At 53.6% G+C, this 13,394-nt stretch overlaps 4 protein-coding genes across 4 annotated transcripts; 2 read left to right on the top strand and 2 right to left on the bottom strand.

Annotated features, from left to right (window-relative positions):
* Positions 1-507: 507 nt before the first annotated feature.
* On the bottom strand, positions 508-2,908 carry LY79DRAFT_510614 (kelch domain-containing protein; the record flags this gene model as incomplete). The annotated part of the gene is made up of 3 exons (XM_060554181.1): positions 508-1,426; positions 1,484-2,417; positions 2,476-2,908. The coding sequence occupies 3 exons, from the start codon at positions 2,906-2,908 to the stop codon at positions 508-510; spliced, it is 2,286 nt and encodes a 761-aa protein (XP_060416691.1).
* A 506-nt stretch (positions 2,909-3,414) lies between these two features.
* Positions 3,415-6,028, top strand: LY79DRAFT_627444 (WD domain-containing protein). The gene is made up of 2 exons (XM_060562125.1): positions 3,415-5,476; positions 5,540-6,028. The coding sequence occupies exons 1-2, from the start codon at positions 3,790-3,792 to the stop codon at positions 5,659-5,661; spliced, it is 1,809 nt and encodes a 602-aa protein (XP_060416690.1). The 5' UTR covers positions 3,415-3,789; the 3' UTR covers positions 5,662-6,028.
* An 842-nt stretch (positions 6,029-6,870) lies between these two features.
* On the top strand, positions 6,871-8,305 carry LY79DRAFT_88965 (transcription factor IIA, alpha/beta subunit). Its single transcript, XM_060565191.1, has one exon. It carries the CDS (start codon positions 7,015-7,017, stop codon positions 8,146-8,148), a length of 1,134 nt encoding a protein of 377 aa, XP_060416689.1. The 5' UTR covers positions 6,871-7,014; the 3' UTR covers positions 8,149-8,305.
* A 3,693-nt stretch (positions 8,306-11,998) lies between these two features.
* Positions 11,999-12,411, bottom strand: LY79DRAFT_545806 (uncharacterized protein). Its single transcript, XM_060557196.1, has one exon. It carries the CDS (start codon positions 12,405-12,407, stop codon positions 12,138-12,140), a length of 270 nt encoding a protein of 89 aa, XP_060416688.1. The 5' UTR covers positions 12,408-12,411; the 3' UTR covers positions 11,999-12,137.
* Between the last annotated feature and the right edge of the window lie 983 nt (positions 12,412-13,394).

Here is a 13,394-nt window from a genome sequence, read left to right as displayed (position 1 = left end):
CGTTGATGACGCATGATTCGTCTCCAGGCGTCGAAGTCGGACATCGGATGGGAAAAGTTCGAGTTTTTGTTTTCATTGCGCTTTAAAATCTCCCATACTATAGAATGAACGTGTGAATCGAATCGAAGACACTTCCGAGGTGAAGAAGAGAAAGAGAAAAAAAAAAGCAAATCTCTTCTCTGCTACTAAACTTTAGGGATATCGCTGTCTACAATAAAGACTACAATACAAGGCCACAACTCCATCATCCAAGTAAAAACAAAAACCGCACCTGTAGTAAAACAAGCAACACCAGACCATGCATTAAGCCATCTCGTCGTTGTTCGCCATCGTAAAAGTGAGGGTGGATAGACCGTGCCAGCACGTCTAGCAGCTTAGTTGGTCTTGAGTACCTTACCACCAGTTCGTCCCCTGCTGCATGTCCCCCTTTTGAAGCAAGCAAAGTGTTTTGCGGGACCAAGCGCAATTTGCAACATTTACCATTTGGCATCTATTTGCCATAAGACCTCAGCTCATCTCCATGCCATCTTCGTCATCGGCCTCGCTGTCAAGCAACTGTGTGTGGTTGCTGCCGATACTCTCTTTCCGACTTACGATGGAACAGCCGTCACCAAAACGTGAGCCTGCCAGCCCGCCAACATACTCCAGTTCGTCGCCACCCACAACGCGGCCTTCCATATCAATTTCTTGAGACAGCTCAACCAGCGCTGATCGTGGCAGTCGCAGGAACCCCTGTGTGCGGACGATGCGACCCCAGTGCGTGAGGCAGAACTGCGCTGCACGTTTGCGGAGCCATTCCTCATTTGCAAGCCCAGCACAGTGCCAGATGATACAGGCATGATCGACATCTAGCTCCTTGGAAAGTCGATTCACGCAGAGCAGCCGGAGATGGGGAATGCCGTAAATGTTTGACATAACCAGTAGGCCTGCCACGTCCGACAAGTCCGTAGTGGCGCCACTCTCATTGACTGATGTTCCATGGATGCTGTCTGTGTATAGGTAATACAGGAACGCCTTAACCACTGTATATGGTTCAGGGATGTGCATCTTCTTGGTATGGAACTCTGCCATCTGGGAGTTGTAAAGTCGGGCAAAATGCGGCCAGCGAGCTTGAAGGATAAGTTTATGAACGTGAATCGGTTGAGACGTAGGGGCGTCAGGTGCTAACCAGTTCTGGTCAGCAGAGGCCTCAGCAGCTCGGCTCATCATATCATCGTCTTCGTAATCGCCCTCAAGGGCTGTGATGACAAAGTCAGTACCACTGCCACTCTCAGGAGGCTGATCGAATAATTTAGCCAAATCAGCACCAAGGCCCTTGGAAGGCTGGTCAACCACTCGCGTCGTTGGCCTCGACTCTATGCGTGGCTCAGAGGAGAGGTTGTTCCCGAGGAAGCCAAATCGGCGCAGATCAATCTCCATGATATCACTGTGAGAAGTCTTGTCAGAAAGACATGTACGACCAGGTCCTGCTGAAACAACTCACCTGAGGTATTCCTCAAACCCGTTAGGGCCCAAATCCGATGCAGCCGGGTCGGTTGGACAGCCCAGAAGCCAAGCCTTCGTGCCATCCTCGTTCATTGTGCAGTAGTGCCAACGATAGCCCGACTTGAATATATCACGGCCCTCAGCGAGCTTTTGCCATCGAAGAGTCGCCAGATCCAAGGCTGATAAAGAGCACTCCTTGGAAGTAATCGTTGCCGCTGGGGTGACGAAGTCAAGGAGGGTACCCGAAGAGTACACATGAAAATGGATACCAGACCCTTGTGAGGGTATGTTGGGCCCGGACACGAACTTGAGGGACGAAATGGTTCCGGGAGCCATGGGAGCCAAAGCCTTGAGTTGAAATGATGGCGGGTTTACCTGCTGTGTCCGGGAGTTGGCGGCATACCCAGACGTACCAACGACTGGCGGCGGATGTGCCAGTGAGTAGGGCTGTCGCGGCGAGCCAACAGCTCGACTAATACCCGCCTGACGATCGTAAATACCAACTTGAGGTGTGGATTCGAAAGCTGGACTCCCTTTGAGGTCAAGCCACCAGAGATCACCGATCTTGTCCATATCCTCGGAAAGCCCGCCGAAGACCCATACTCTGTCACCCCATATATAGGCCGAGTGGTCAAATCGACCTACGAAACGCCAGGATCGTGACCAGGTAAAGGTCTTCAGGTCGAGGTAGCAAATGTCGTCGAGAACATGAGTATCGTGACCGGTGATGCCGCCAACAATGAAAAGCTTGTCTTCGTGCAGAACTGCCGCGTGTCGTGCCCGACCTTTCGGCACAGGACCTGTAACTTGGGGCTGTGTCCAATGCGCTGTCTTCAGGTTGAATATAATCAAATCGGATAGGTAGGTTCGATGCTCATTTTCGCCGCCAAAGACGAGTAACTTGTCGCCTTGATAAAGGGTAGCCGTGTGGCCTAGACTCCGTGTTAGATATGACGAAAGCCACTGCGCGTCATCCCACAGAGAGCTTACCCATGCGTACGCCGGGAATATCGCCGTAGTTATCCACTAGACTCCACTGATGGCTGACCAAGTCCAGTTTGAGAACGTGGTTGTACACTTCATCGGTGTACTGATCAAAACCTCCGAAGGCATAGATGTGGTTGTTGCCGCAGTACGTGACCGAGGCGTTGACCAAACATGCCGGTCGCTGCCCCAAGGTCCTTGTCACCCTGGGACGATACCCATCTAAGGTACCCCTGTTCTTAATAGGCGAGTTGGGCATGATGTAGGTATTGTTGCTCGACGTGGCCGATCCTGGTGTTTGGTCCATCGGCGACGGAGTCGGCTGCGACAGCGCAGTCGAGGCTTGATTCGGCGTCGTCAAGGCTTGTGAGGCGGGTCCGCCGAAAAGAGACTGAGACAGCGCTCCGGGTGTTGCTGGTGACGGTTGGGGCTGGGCCATGATGGGCAACGTTGCTAACAAGTCATCTCAATCGCCGAAGTCGCTGAAAAGATGATGTCTCTGTGTTGTAGGCTGCCTGAGCAGGAGTGTAGTGTGAGCAGCAACGAAGGGGCGCGAAACGAGAGGGTGATAAAGGATAGGATTGCTCCGCAGGATGCAGTTTCGATAGCGTACGGCGATGGTTGCCGTCGCACGCTGGAATAGTGGAGGTCCTAATGTTCCTGCATTGACAATCCGAGGCTCCGTCTCCTGTCGTGGCAACTGCAGACGGTGTGAAGAGGGGCTCCTCTGTTGATTGGCTTGCCTGGCTAGCGGCAGAGCCTGAGCAGACGACCACGTGATTGGCAGCAATGCCAGCGCCCCTTGCCAGAGTACACCCGGCTCCTTGTCGAATTCGCAGAGCTGGTCCAAGCGTCGTTGCCCGGCCGCAACGTAGGTGGGGCGCAAAGTAAATAAAAGATGTGAGAGTTCCCGACCAGCTTGAAGCTCTCCTCTCTCCATATCCAACCTCAATCACTTCCACTATTCACCCTCACACCCATCTCAGACTCCCTTCTTCTACGCCCTCAAGCTGGGTCAAACCTCTCAAACAGCCTTCCCGCAAGAACAACCAGAGTCTATTAGATCTCATTGCTGTCCTCAGCCATTTGGTCGCCTCCGACTTGCAGCCTTTCTTGTTAAGGCACTACTTCGACTTTCGAGCAACACACAACGACAGAATACTAACAACAACCACAATATCCAGGAACCTTTAGCTAGAGTCTCTTGGAGCTCGTTCGATTTTCGGAGCTCTCAATACCTCTTCCTTCGGCGCATCTGTTGCATCCGTCGGAGATTAACCACTCGCTTTATCACGATACCACATACATACGCTATTCAAAATGGCCACTGCATCAGTATCAACACCCATCAAGTCCCACAAGGGTCTCTTCTCTTCCCGTACCGCCGGCGGACGGATGCCTCTGACCCCTTCCCCCCGTCAGCATTCGACCACCTCTGTATCAGTGAACCTGAACTCCTCTCCCTTCACCCCTGAAAAGCAGTCGGGCAACGATGCCTACCGTGCATCTGGCAAGTCGACCTATAGTGGCAACCTGACCGCACACCTGGCAAGATCCACCACAACCAAGTCATCCCACCGCGACTCGCCCAAGTCCAACATTGCCCGAGGTGTCTCGACTCCCCGCAGAGCTCTTGAGCTTGGTGTCTCCGACTTCACACTGACCAGCTCTGGGGTCTCCAAGACTCCTTCTAGCGCCAAGTCTAAGAAGAGCTCCTTGAGACAAAAGACAGCCAAGACTACCGTCAACTATAGCGGTGACCGGTTCATCCCCAACCGTAGCGCTAGCTCCGCCATCTCCAACGCAGGTAGCAGCAAACTTGATCGTCCCGACAAGCGGTCCAAGGCTAGTTCTAGCGAGTCTTCAAACGTTCTTTCGTCTGCTACCGACGACGCTATCGCTGCCCTTGAGGGCCTCAACATTGAAGACGAGGAGCCCGCTACCTATTCCCGTCCTTCTCCCAACACGGTCGCCTACCAAGATTCTCTTGCGAGTGCCTGCGGCGTTAGTCTCAACACCCGAATCCTTCAGTTCAAGCCTGCACCTCCTGAGTCTTCCAAGCCTATCGACCTTCGTCAACAGTACAACCGTCCCTTAAAGCCTGCCAGCGCTACCTCTGCCCAGTTCCGCCGTCGCGTTGCTACCGCGCCGGAGCGTGTTCTCGACGCTCCTGGTTTGATTGACGACTATTACCTCAACCTTCTCGACTGGAGCTCTGGCAACCAGGTCGCCATCGGTCTTGAGCGCAACGTCTACGTGTGGTCCGCCGACGAGGGAAGCGTCAGCTGCCTTCTCGAGACCAGTCCTGACACGTATGTCAGCAGTGTTAAATGGTCTGGTGACGGCGCGTACGTCGGTGTCGGGCTTGGCACCGGTGAAGTCCAGATCTGGGATGTTGCTGAGGCTCAAAAGGTTCGCAGCATGTTTGGCCACGACACCCGCGTTGGTGTCATGGGTTGGAACAAGCACCTCCTATCGACCGGTGCACGCAGCGGACTTGTCTTCAATCACGATGTCCGCGTCGCGGAGCACAAGGTGGCAGAGCTGGTCTCGCACACCTCTGAGGTTTGTGGCCTCGAATGGCGATCTGATGGCGCTCAGCTTGCTACTGGAGGCAACGACAACCTCGTCTCCATCTGGGATGCCCGGTCCCTTTCTGTCCCCAAGTTCACCAAGACCAACCACAAGGCCGCTGTCAAGGCCCTTGCCTGGTGCCCATGGAACATGAACCTCCTGGCTACGGGTGGTGGCTCGTATGACCGCCACATCCACTTCTGGAACTCTACTTCGGGTGCTCGCGTCAACAGTATCGATACCGGCTCGCAGGTCACTAGCCTCCGCTGGAGCCCTCACTACCGCGAGATTGTCAGCTCTAGCGGGTTTCCCGACAACTCGCTCAGCATCTGGAGCTACCCGACCTTGGTTCGCAACGTTGAGATTCCTGCGCATGAAAGCAGAGTCTTGCACAGCTGCCTCAGCCCCGATGGACAGATGCTTGCTACCGCAGGTAAGTCAGAAACATGTAGTTCACTGTACTCCGACTATGACATTTGCTAATTCCGCCCACCAGCCGCTGATGAGAGTTTGAAGTTCTGGAAGGTCTTCGAGAAGAAGGCGGGAACTAGCGCCGGTCTCGGCAGCAGCACCTCGTCGGCCAAGGCGGACATGGTCAAGCAGATGACGATTCGGTAAATGTCTTACCGACCAAGCCTGGCGAATGTCGGTCCAACGACGTCATCAAATGTAGGTATATCTCCTCTGGCATTTGTCGGTCATGGGTTCCTGGCGGTTGGGGTCATCTTCAGCGAGGAGTTTGGGTTTTGTTGCATCCGACTCTGCGTGGCATGAAAGGGCTTCTCCACGACGGGAAATGAAATTGCTTGGTCATGAGTAACGGCAGACGATACGATACCATTCATTACTGGCCCAGTAGGGGACAGATTGATTTGTACTGCTTTTGAAGAAATGCACCTTGATTACGTGCTTCTTGATCAGAGGGGGTAAGCAGTAGTTAAGTGACAGATTGCCACCCTCAAATAAATAAAACTGGTTTTGAACACTTTGAAGGCTTATGCCGACATGTGTCACAGAGTCGAGACATCTGCCCCGTACAATTGCGGTCCTCCCTCACCCCGCATTTCGGACATACACTACCGTATCCTCTGAGCAAATTGGCCAACCGCTAATTCTCGGGCTAACGGTAAAGGGGAAAGTGGCCGCTCATAGCGCTAAACCTATCATAGAAAGCGGTCAGCATACCCACCTATCCACCCACCTGCCCACTTGCCCATTATTTACTGTTCTTACGCCTTAACTTCCTGCTGACGTAAATGACTAACCCCTGCTTTTGCCTTTCTAGATCCCTGTTTCTGCCAGCACGCTAGCCCTTATCTGGTGGCCGCGATACTCTTTGCCGTTAGCCTGAGAATTAGCGGTTGGCCAATTTGCCCAGAGGATACGGTAGTGTACAACCCACTCGTCTTCTTATCTTATCATATGAATGGGGCCTAGATGATCATTAAATACCGATACGTACCCACTTGCCTCAGTACCTATCTGAGTTTAGCCTTCCCGCAGCAGGTAGGCAGCTTACTAATGGGCAAACGAACGCCTGCTTCGATCCTCAAATCGAAATCCACAACAAAGACAACCTTGTCCCATACACACCAACGGTCGCAAAATCAGGGTACCAGCGAGCCCCTTTCACCAACTGGAGTCGACGAGAACTACGAAGTAGACTTCCAGAGTTCAATCTAAGCCTTGCAGTCGTCGATTTTTAAGCGCGCACGCCATTCTGGGCAGCAAGTAGTGGTGGATTAGGCAGGCGAACGTCAAACGGGCAATCCTCTCTGACTCGGCAAGCAACCTACAGCGTGACGACGGAAAACTCGCCACAGTCGATCGATTATCCCGCGGAAGGAACGTTGCGTGGAGCGGAAAGTGCGTCCAGGTGCTTCATCCATTGGGTTTCTCGCCCCCAGAAGCCTAGCTTTTGCTGAACTCCCCGACAAATACGCACGCGATAACTGTCAACCAATCTTCACCATGTCGAACAACGCGGTCGGTGCGGTCTATGAACAGATCATCGCCGAGGTCATAAACTCCTCGCGCGTTGATTTCGAAGAGGGCGGAGTTGATGAGAGCGTTCTCGATGAACTTAAGAAAGGCTGGCAGGAAAAGCTGTCCCAGCTCGAGGTGGCGAGTTTCCCTTGGGATCCCCCGAAGGATGCACCTGCTCCTACTGCACCACCGCCAACGACTGCTGCGCCCCCACCAGCCGCTCCATACTCTCAGGCTCAGCTGAGTCCTCAGATTCCAGGACCCGGCCTTCCTCTGCCTGGTGCCCCTCCTGCAAACCAAGTTAGAAATGTGCCAGTCAAGGAGGAGCCGTACATCAAACCAGAGCCCGGCATGCAGAATGTGCCTATGCCTTCGGCTCAGCAGGAGGGTGCCGGCATTGCTGCTTACCGCGCAGCTCAACATATCCAGGGCCAATTCGGCGAGAAAGGAGCCGGCTCTATCAATGCCATTCAAGCCTCGGCGACCAACAGACCTGCCGGCCAGCCGGCTCTTCCTCAGATGCCTGGCCAGCCTGCCCAACAGCAGCAGCAGTACCGGCCTGGCGTGCCTCAACAAGGCCAGCAGCTGCAGCAGCAACGCCCCCCTAGTAACGGTCAACCCGGCGTGAATCCTTCGCAAACCGATGGGGCTAGTGACGACATCGACTTTGAAGGTGTACTACTTCACCGCGATGCTAATGGCAACGAACGCGAGCTCGGGCGCATCGACATTGACCGCATGATACACGCACAGATTGCAGCGAACGCCAAGAGCATGGAGGGTGGTGGATTGATGCTACCACTCAAGGAAGCCACGAGACACAAGTCTGCTGCCGCCGCCACGCGCTCCAAGGGTAAGGAGCATGGTATAGCTTCATACGATGGCTACGACGATGATGAAGTTGATGAAGACGCGATCAACTCGGATCTTGACGACCCCGACGAAGACAAGGACGAAGATGAAGTTGACGATGAGGGTTTGGGCCACATCATGCTCTGTATGTATGACAAGGTCCAGCGCGTCAAGAACAAGTGGAAGTGCGTCTTGAAGGATGGCGTTCTTACCGTCAACGGCAAGGAGTATGTCTTTCATAAGGCCACTGGGGAGTACGAGTGGTAAAGCACTCTTTACAGCCCACTTAACCAACTCGGGCTTTGAAGGCATGAGAAACTACTGGGCTTCCCACTCATTGAGCATGCGACGTCGAGTTCAGGGGTTTTCTTTCAGGAGATTGCAACTTTCTAGGCCACTGGTTTTCGCCTACTCGGTACCTCATCAATATCGTTTCAGAACGGCTCTGTCTACCCTCACCCCTCGACACAGTGTTTTTGTTTGGCCGCGAGAAACCAACTTGGATCACGCGACTAGGTTTCTTTTTCTTTTTTTGGGGGGGGCCTTCTCGACCAGCACCCGAGTGTATATCCGTATCGCTCGCAGCAATTTGGTGTTTGCCTTGACAAACAAAGGAGACTTGCATTCAAAAAAAAAAGATCCAAGAGGCGAGCTGGGCTGGCGCTAATCAGAAGCAAGAGCTTGGAGAGAGAGAAGGAGAGAGTACGTCAGAAAGCATTACCTGCTGAGAAGGGGACGAAAGAAAGAGGTTCATTGAAGCCATGCTGTTCGTCGACATAAGTGAAGGGCGCAGGTGACAATTTCACGGCAGGCGGATCAGAACAAGGTTTCCTTTGAGAGCATCAGGAAGGTCATGGATGGAATGCCGACCTCCTTTATCATTTCACGACACTTAACAAACCCCCCAAAAGTGTACAACAGTAAAACATGCGGTTTCCTTACCCTTAGAATAAAACCTGCTGCCGTAACACCCCCTCTACCTGCTCTCCATCCTTGCGTTGACGTGAACTGGTCGCGAGATGGCCGATAGTATTCCAAGAAAGCAAGTTCCCGTTGCGGGAATGGCTTCCTTTCAATGAGGTAAGATTTACTCCCTCTGCCCTGGGGTTCTTAGCATATGGTAGCGCCCTCCCTCAACCCAGTTGGAACCGTCACCCATTGTCCAAAGGGCCATGTCGCCTACGAGATCATGCCACAAAGCTGCTCGTGACTCGATGTCTCGGTCTCACTGTTTCAAACTCTAACATGCCTCTTGGGTTGCCTTGCCTATCCTACGATCGGCCGGCTGTCGTCTACTGGACAAGCGTCCGTCCTTCCCCCTTCCTGCGGAGACCGCACAGATGCCCAACCCAGACAGAGTCTTGAAAGGGGATGGATCATGGGAAAGACGTGCAAGAGAAACCTTACTGGAGCCGTTTCCTCTCAACGTCCCCCCTTCCCCTCGGGCCCGGTCAAAGAAGATTCCAAAACAAACAAAAAGCAGACCAACATAAAATGATGCGTTTTTGTCTTTCGATTTGACTCCCTGTGCCGGCATTTATCCCATGTGTACGGGGGACCGGCGGTCAGACACACAAACGGGCCGGCGACAGATCAAAAGACAAAAAGGGTCAAAACAGGTAAAGCTGAGATGGCTGGCCCGTCAAAACACACCAACATGTAGGCTTCATGGCTGCCACATCCCTTTTGCTCTGTAGCCACGGCCATTTCGTTCAAAGCGGCATCCCTCGGCCTTCCCCATGTGACGTTCGGCACTGTCTTCCAGAAGGCACCCGGGGAGACTGTGTCGGGGGATACACTTCCCGCCCTCCGTTACCACGGCTTCAATAGAAGACGAGCCTAAGCAGCTCGTGCTAGTAGTGTATCATCCTACCCGGGCTTAAATGACAAGGCCAGATCGGCATTCCGCGAAGGGGCGTCTCAGCGTCTGCATTCTCGTCAACTGTGAACCAAGATGCCACTGGGACATCCACGTACAAGACCTAGGTCCAGCGGCTGGGTCGCCCATGAGCCTTTGCAGACAATACATCCCATTCCGGGTCTGATCCCGTGTCTCCTAATGCTCTGTCAAAAATGTCGACTAGCCGTTGGCGTGCGTGGAGAATGGTCTATCACGCCCACACTCGCGCGGCCTGTCAACCATAGACCGCCGGTCCATTCCCCAATTCTGCCCGCAGTGAGATCGCCTCTCGCCTCGTCTGGCATCTTGATTGACTGGCGAAGGGCACTCCATGACTTAGAACTGCTGTATCGTTGAGCCACGCCCATTCGGCTGGACGCAGAGCTCGACGCAGACATCCACCCCCACCCCCCTAATGGGCGATCGAGTTGTGGTTTGACCATTTTTGCCCAAGAGAGAGGCACAGGTGTCTTGACCGGGAACTGAGGTGCCGGGGGAGGGGTGCCAACGAGCTCCTCGGTCATGAGTACCGAGTAATCACCGGAGGGAGGGGCCATCCGTACGACGGCGAGCTCCTCTCCAGACTTGTCCACGGGGCCGAGAGGGCCCAGAACACGCTGGTGAGAAGGGAACCCATCGACAGGAACGAATCAAGGGCGTCGTCCACTTTGGACAACCCCCAGCCCTGCCCACCGTCGCGTGCTCACAACGCTTGCTGGCCGCCAGTCTCCCATGGCTAACCCCACAGCGGGTATTCGTGCAGAAACGCCGGCGACGTAAGGCTTCTACAGGGCTGCCATCCCGCCAGCAGGGCTCCGTTTAATTTGCATGCTCGCTTGGGTCGAGGAGAGCGGTCTGTTCCATCGTCTAGAAATGCCCATAAGAGAGACTTGGTTTGTGGGTTCTGATCGTCATCTTTCTCGTTGCGGGCCCACCGGTGGCTGTCCTGCGACCCCAGCCTCCCTGGGCCCAAACGGGTAAACGAATTAAAAACTAAAATTAAAAAGTGTGCGATAGGCATCGATCGAATGGCACGCTGGAATCGACCCTGGTGAACAAGGAATGGCGCTGGCTGTTTTGATCTCATACAAAGCACCTTGGTATGTCTCGTTAACGGGGAAGGGTCTCGATGCATGCGTGGCAGCCCGCGACAGTTGGACGATGTTCCTACTGGTCGTGAATGGGGCGAGACGCTCGGAAGCTGTGTGACGAGTCGGTCATTTCAGTTGTTTCTCAACTTTCCAAGGCAGGGGACCTGGTGTTCAATGACGGCGCTTAGCATAATGTTGAATCTGTTACCTGTTGCCTAAACATGCAATCTCTCTGAGCGGCGCAACAAGAGCGAGACGCCCATCAAGCGGCACCACCGCCCATTATTGGCTAGTCTTCGAGCAATAGCCAGGGAATAACCCGACCCCCATGATCCCGAAGGTAAGGGGAGATCTGCGTATTATGTATTATGCATACCCTTGAGCTTGATGCAAGGTCTGGTCCGATCCATTTGCAATTTGCCCTTACTTTCGATAATTCCGGCCGCGCCAAGAGGACTGGCTGAAGCAGGGTGGACGGCATTCACGCGACGTTTGAATCGCATCACGGTTGGATGATGATTTCAAAATGCTGTAACCCGCGTCGTGCTATGCCCGAACTGAGCATGCACGTCGTCGGGAACACATAGGGTCTGCTTCCAGGCAGCTTACTCTGCAGCCGTCACGATCCACGGCCGTCTGGACCTTGGTACGAGAGTTTTTGAGAACATCCGGCCAGCATATGAAAACCGATGGGATTTTTAACGCACACTTCAATCGCCCATCTGGCTCTGGCATTTGGGAGAACAACTGGGTCTTTCTTTCTGGTCGCGAGTCAATACCAAAGTTTTATTTGGAAGTACTCTGATTACCAACTACCGTTGGATGTGACCTGCATGCCATCCAAGCCGAGAGGGTAGCAGCCACTTGAACAAACCAGATTTCGAGGTGTGGGATCTCCGTCTGTCAATGAGGAGCAGGTAGTGCTGACCCGAGAACTCGGAACCGCTATTGCAGGATTCCGTCCAGAATTCTCCTCTTGTTGGTTAGCTTCATTCGGAGATTTTGCTGTTGTGTGTACTCCTCATGTCGGACGTGGATTGCTTAAAAGGGAGGAGTCTAATTGGTGTAATCATCTATACGCGCTCGAGGATTTGCACCTTATCTCCAGTTCGTGGTCTGGTTGTATGTGGCCTGGCCCTGCTGCATCTTCCATGATTGTATAACACTTTGTTTTCTTCTTCTTTTCTAATCGTCTACGTAATGATTGATCATCAAGCCGCATTAATAAGTTGTTCAGAGCCATTGCGTCGCTGATATGTGGTGGGCTATGCACTGTATATTGTGTCAACGAGGCAAGGGTAGTTATGCCAGCGCCTACAGCGCTGTAGGCAACTTCTATGCCGTAAGCATTGTGATCGACGAGCAGGACCCAACGGCGGCATATAAACGGCAACTCGATTGCAGCAGCCCGCCGTAGCCGCAGTGATGACACGAATCGAATGAGAGTACAGTACATGTAGGCGCTGATACAACGTCGCTGGAGCTGTCCACGACGTCCCGGTAAGCGCCAACAAGGTGGCCAAGGTGGGCGCCATCTTGATAAAAAAAAGACAAAAAAACGAACCGGAAACCCCGGACGGGATTGGTGAGGAAGTCCACTTTTGCTTCCAGAACGCTTCCCGCGGGCCAAGGATATGTCCTATTGGACCGGGACAACCCCCGGCTCAAACAAAGCGCTGCTAGAACCTCGAGATGACCCATTGCACAGCCCAGTGGATTTAAGGGCTGTTCAGAACCTCGAAACGAGGCTCAAGGCTGCATCATGTCGGCGTATTTGACGCCTTCTGTGAATCGATCTGCCCCTTCCGAAGGGAGTGAGTGGTACACCCGGGCTATTCTATTTGGCCTGCTCGGTGGAGCCCATCAAGGCCCCCCGAGTTTGTGCTCCAAACTAGCGCCTGTCGTGCAAGACACCATAGTACTATAGTACTATATAGTAAGTACCCTAGTACAGTAGGAAGTTCATCATTCATCAGAGCGACGGACAAGCGACCACCCAAAGGTACGAATGGACGGAAATTTGCCAACGAGCAACCCCTTGCCCTTGACGGGGACGGAACGCCCTGGGCCGTCGAGAACCTGTGCGTCAACATCGATGCCTGCGTGGCTAGCAGACGATGAACAGGCGATAGTCACTCAGCAGTAGCGTGGACAGGTTCCCAAGGAGGTTTCGCGTTCCAGACATGTTGGCAAAAGTAGACCCAGGCGATAGCAACTCCAATCAATCGTAGATGCTGTAGTAGGCTATCTATCTCTCTTGGTTGTAAGTGACAATGCAAAACTCTCACATCACCAGCGTCAGGCTGTCTGTCATGTCTCTCCTCTCCGCCACGAGCACTCTGCAGGTTGCCCGAGGTTGAACAATCGGCCGCTAGCGCTTGGGTGGCGCACACATTCCTCTCCAGACGATCCGGGCTGGCGTTGGCCATTGCAAAAGTCCCTCCTCGCACCGGTCATGTTCGATTAAGGTTTGGCGCCGTCGGTGGCGTCCGATGTCTCGAAAAGATCACTAGCCTGGAGTC

Source organism: Colletotrichum navitas, assembly GCF_030913465.1.
Source record: "Colletotrichum navitas strain CBS 125086 chromosome Unknown LY79scaffold_14, whole genome shotgun sequence".
Classification (NCBI taxonomy): domain Eukaryota; kingdom Fungi; phylum Ascomycota; class Sordariomycetes; order Glomerellales; family Glomerellaceae; genus Colletotrichum; species Colletotrichum navitas.
This window is presented reverse-complemented; position numbering and strand designations above follow the sequence as displayed.

Coding starts and splice junctions, on each gene's coding strand:
- LY79DRAFT_545806 (XM_060557196.1), bottom strand. CDS start 12,407: ATGGCGCCCACCTTGGCCACCTTGTTGGCGCTTACCGGGACGTCGTGG.
- LY79DRAFT_627444 (XM_060562125.1), top strand. CDS start 3,790: ATGGCCACTGCATCAGTATCAACACCCATCAAGTCCCACAAGGGTCTC. Junction 5,477..5,539: donor ACAGATGCTTGCTACCGCAG/GTAAGTCAGAAA, acceptor TCCGCCCACCAG/CCGCTGATGAGAGTTTGAAG.
- LY79DRAFT_88965 (XM_060565191.1), top strand. CDS start 7,015: ATGTCGAACAACGCGGTCGGTGCGGTCTATGAACAGATCATCGCCGAG.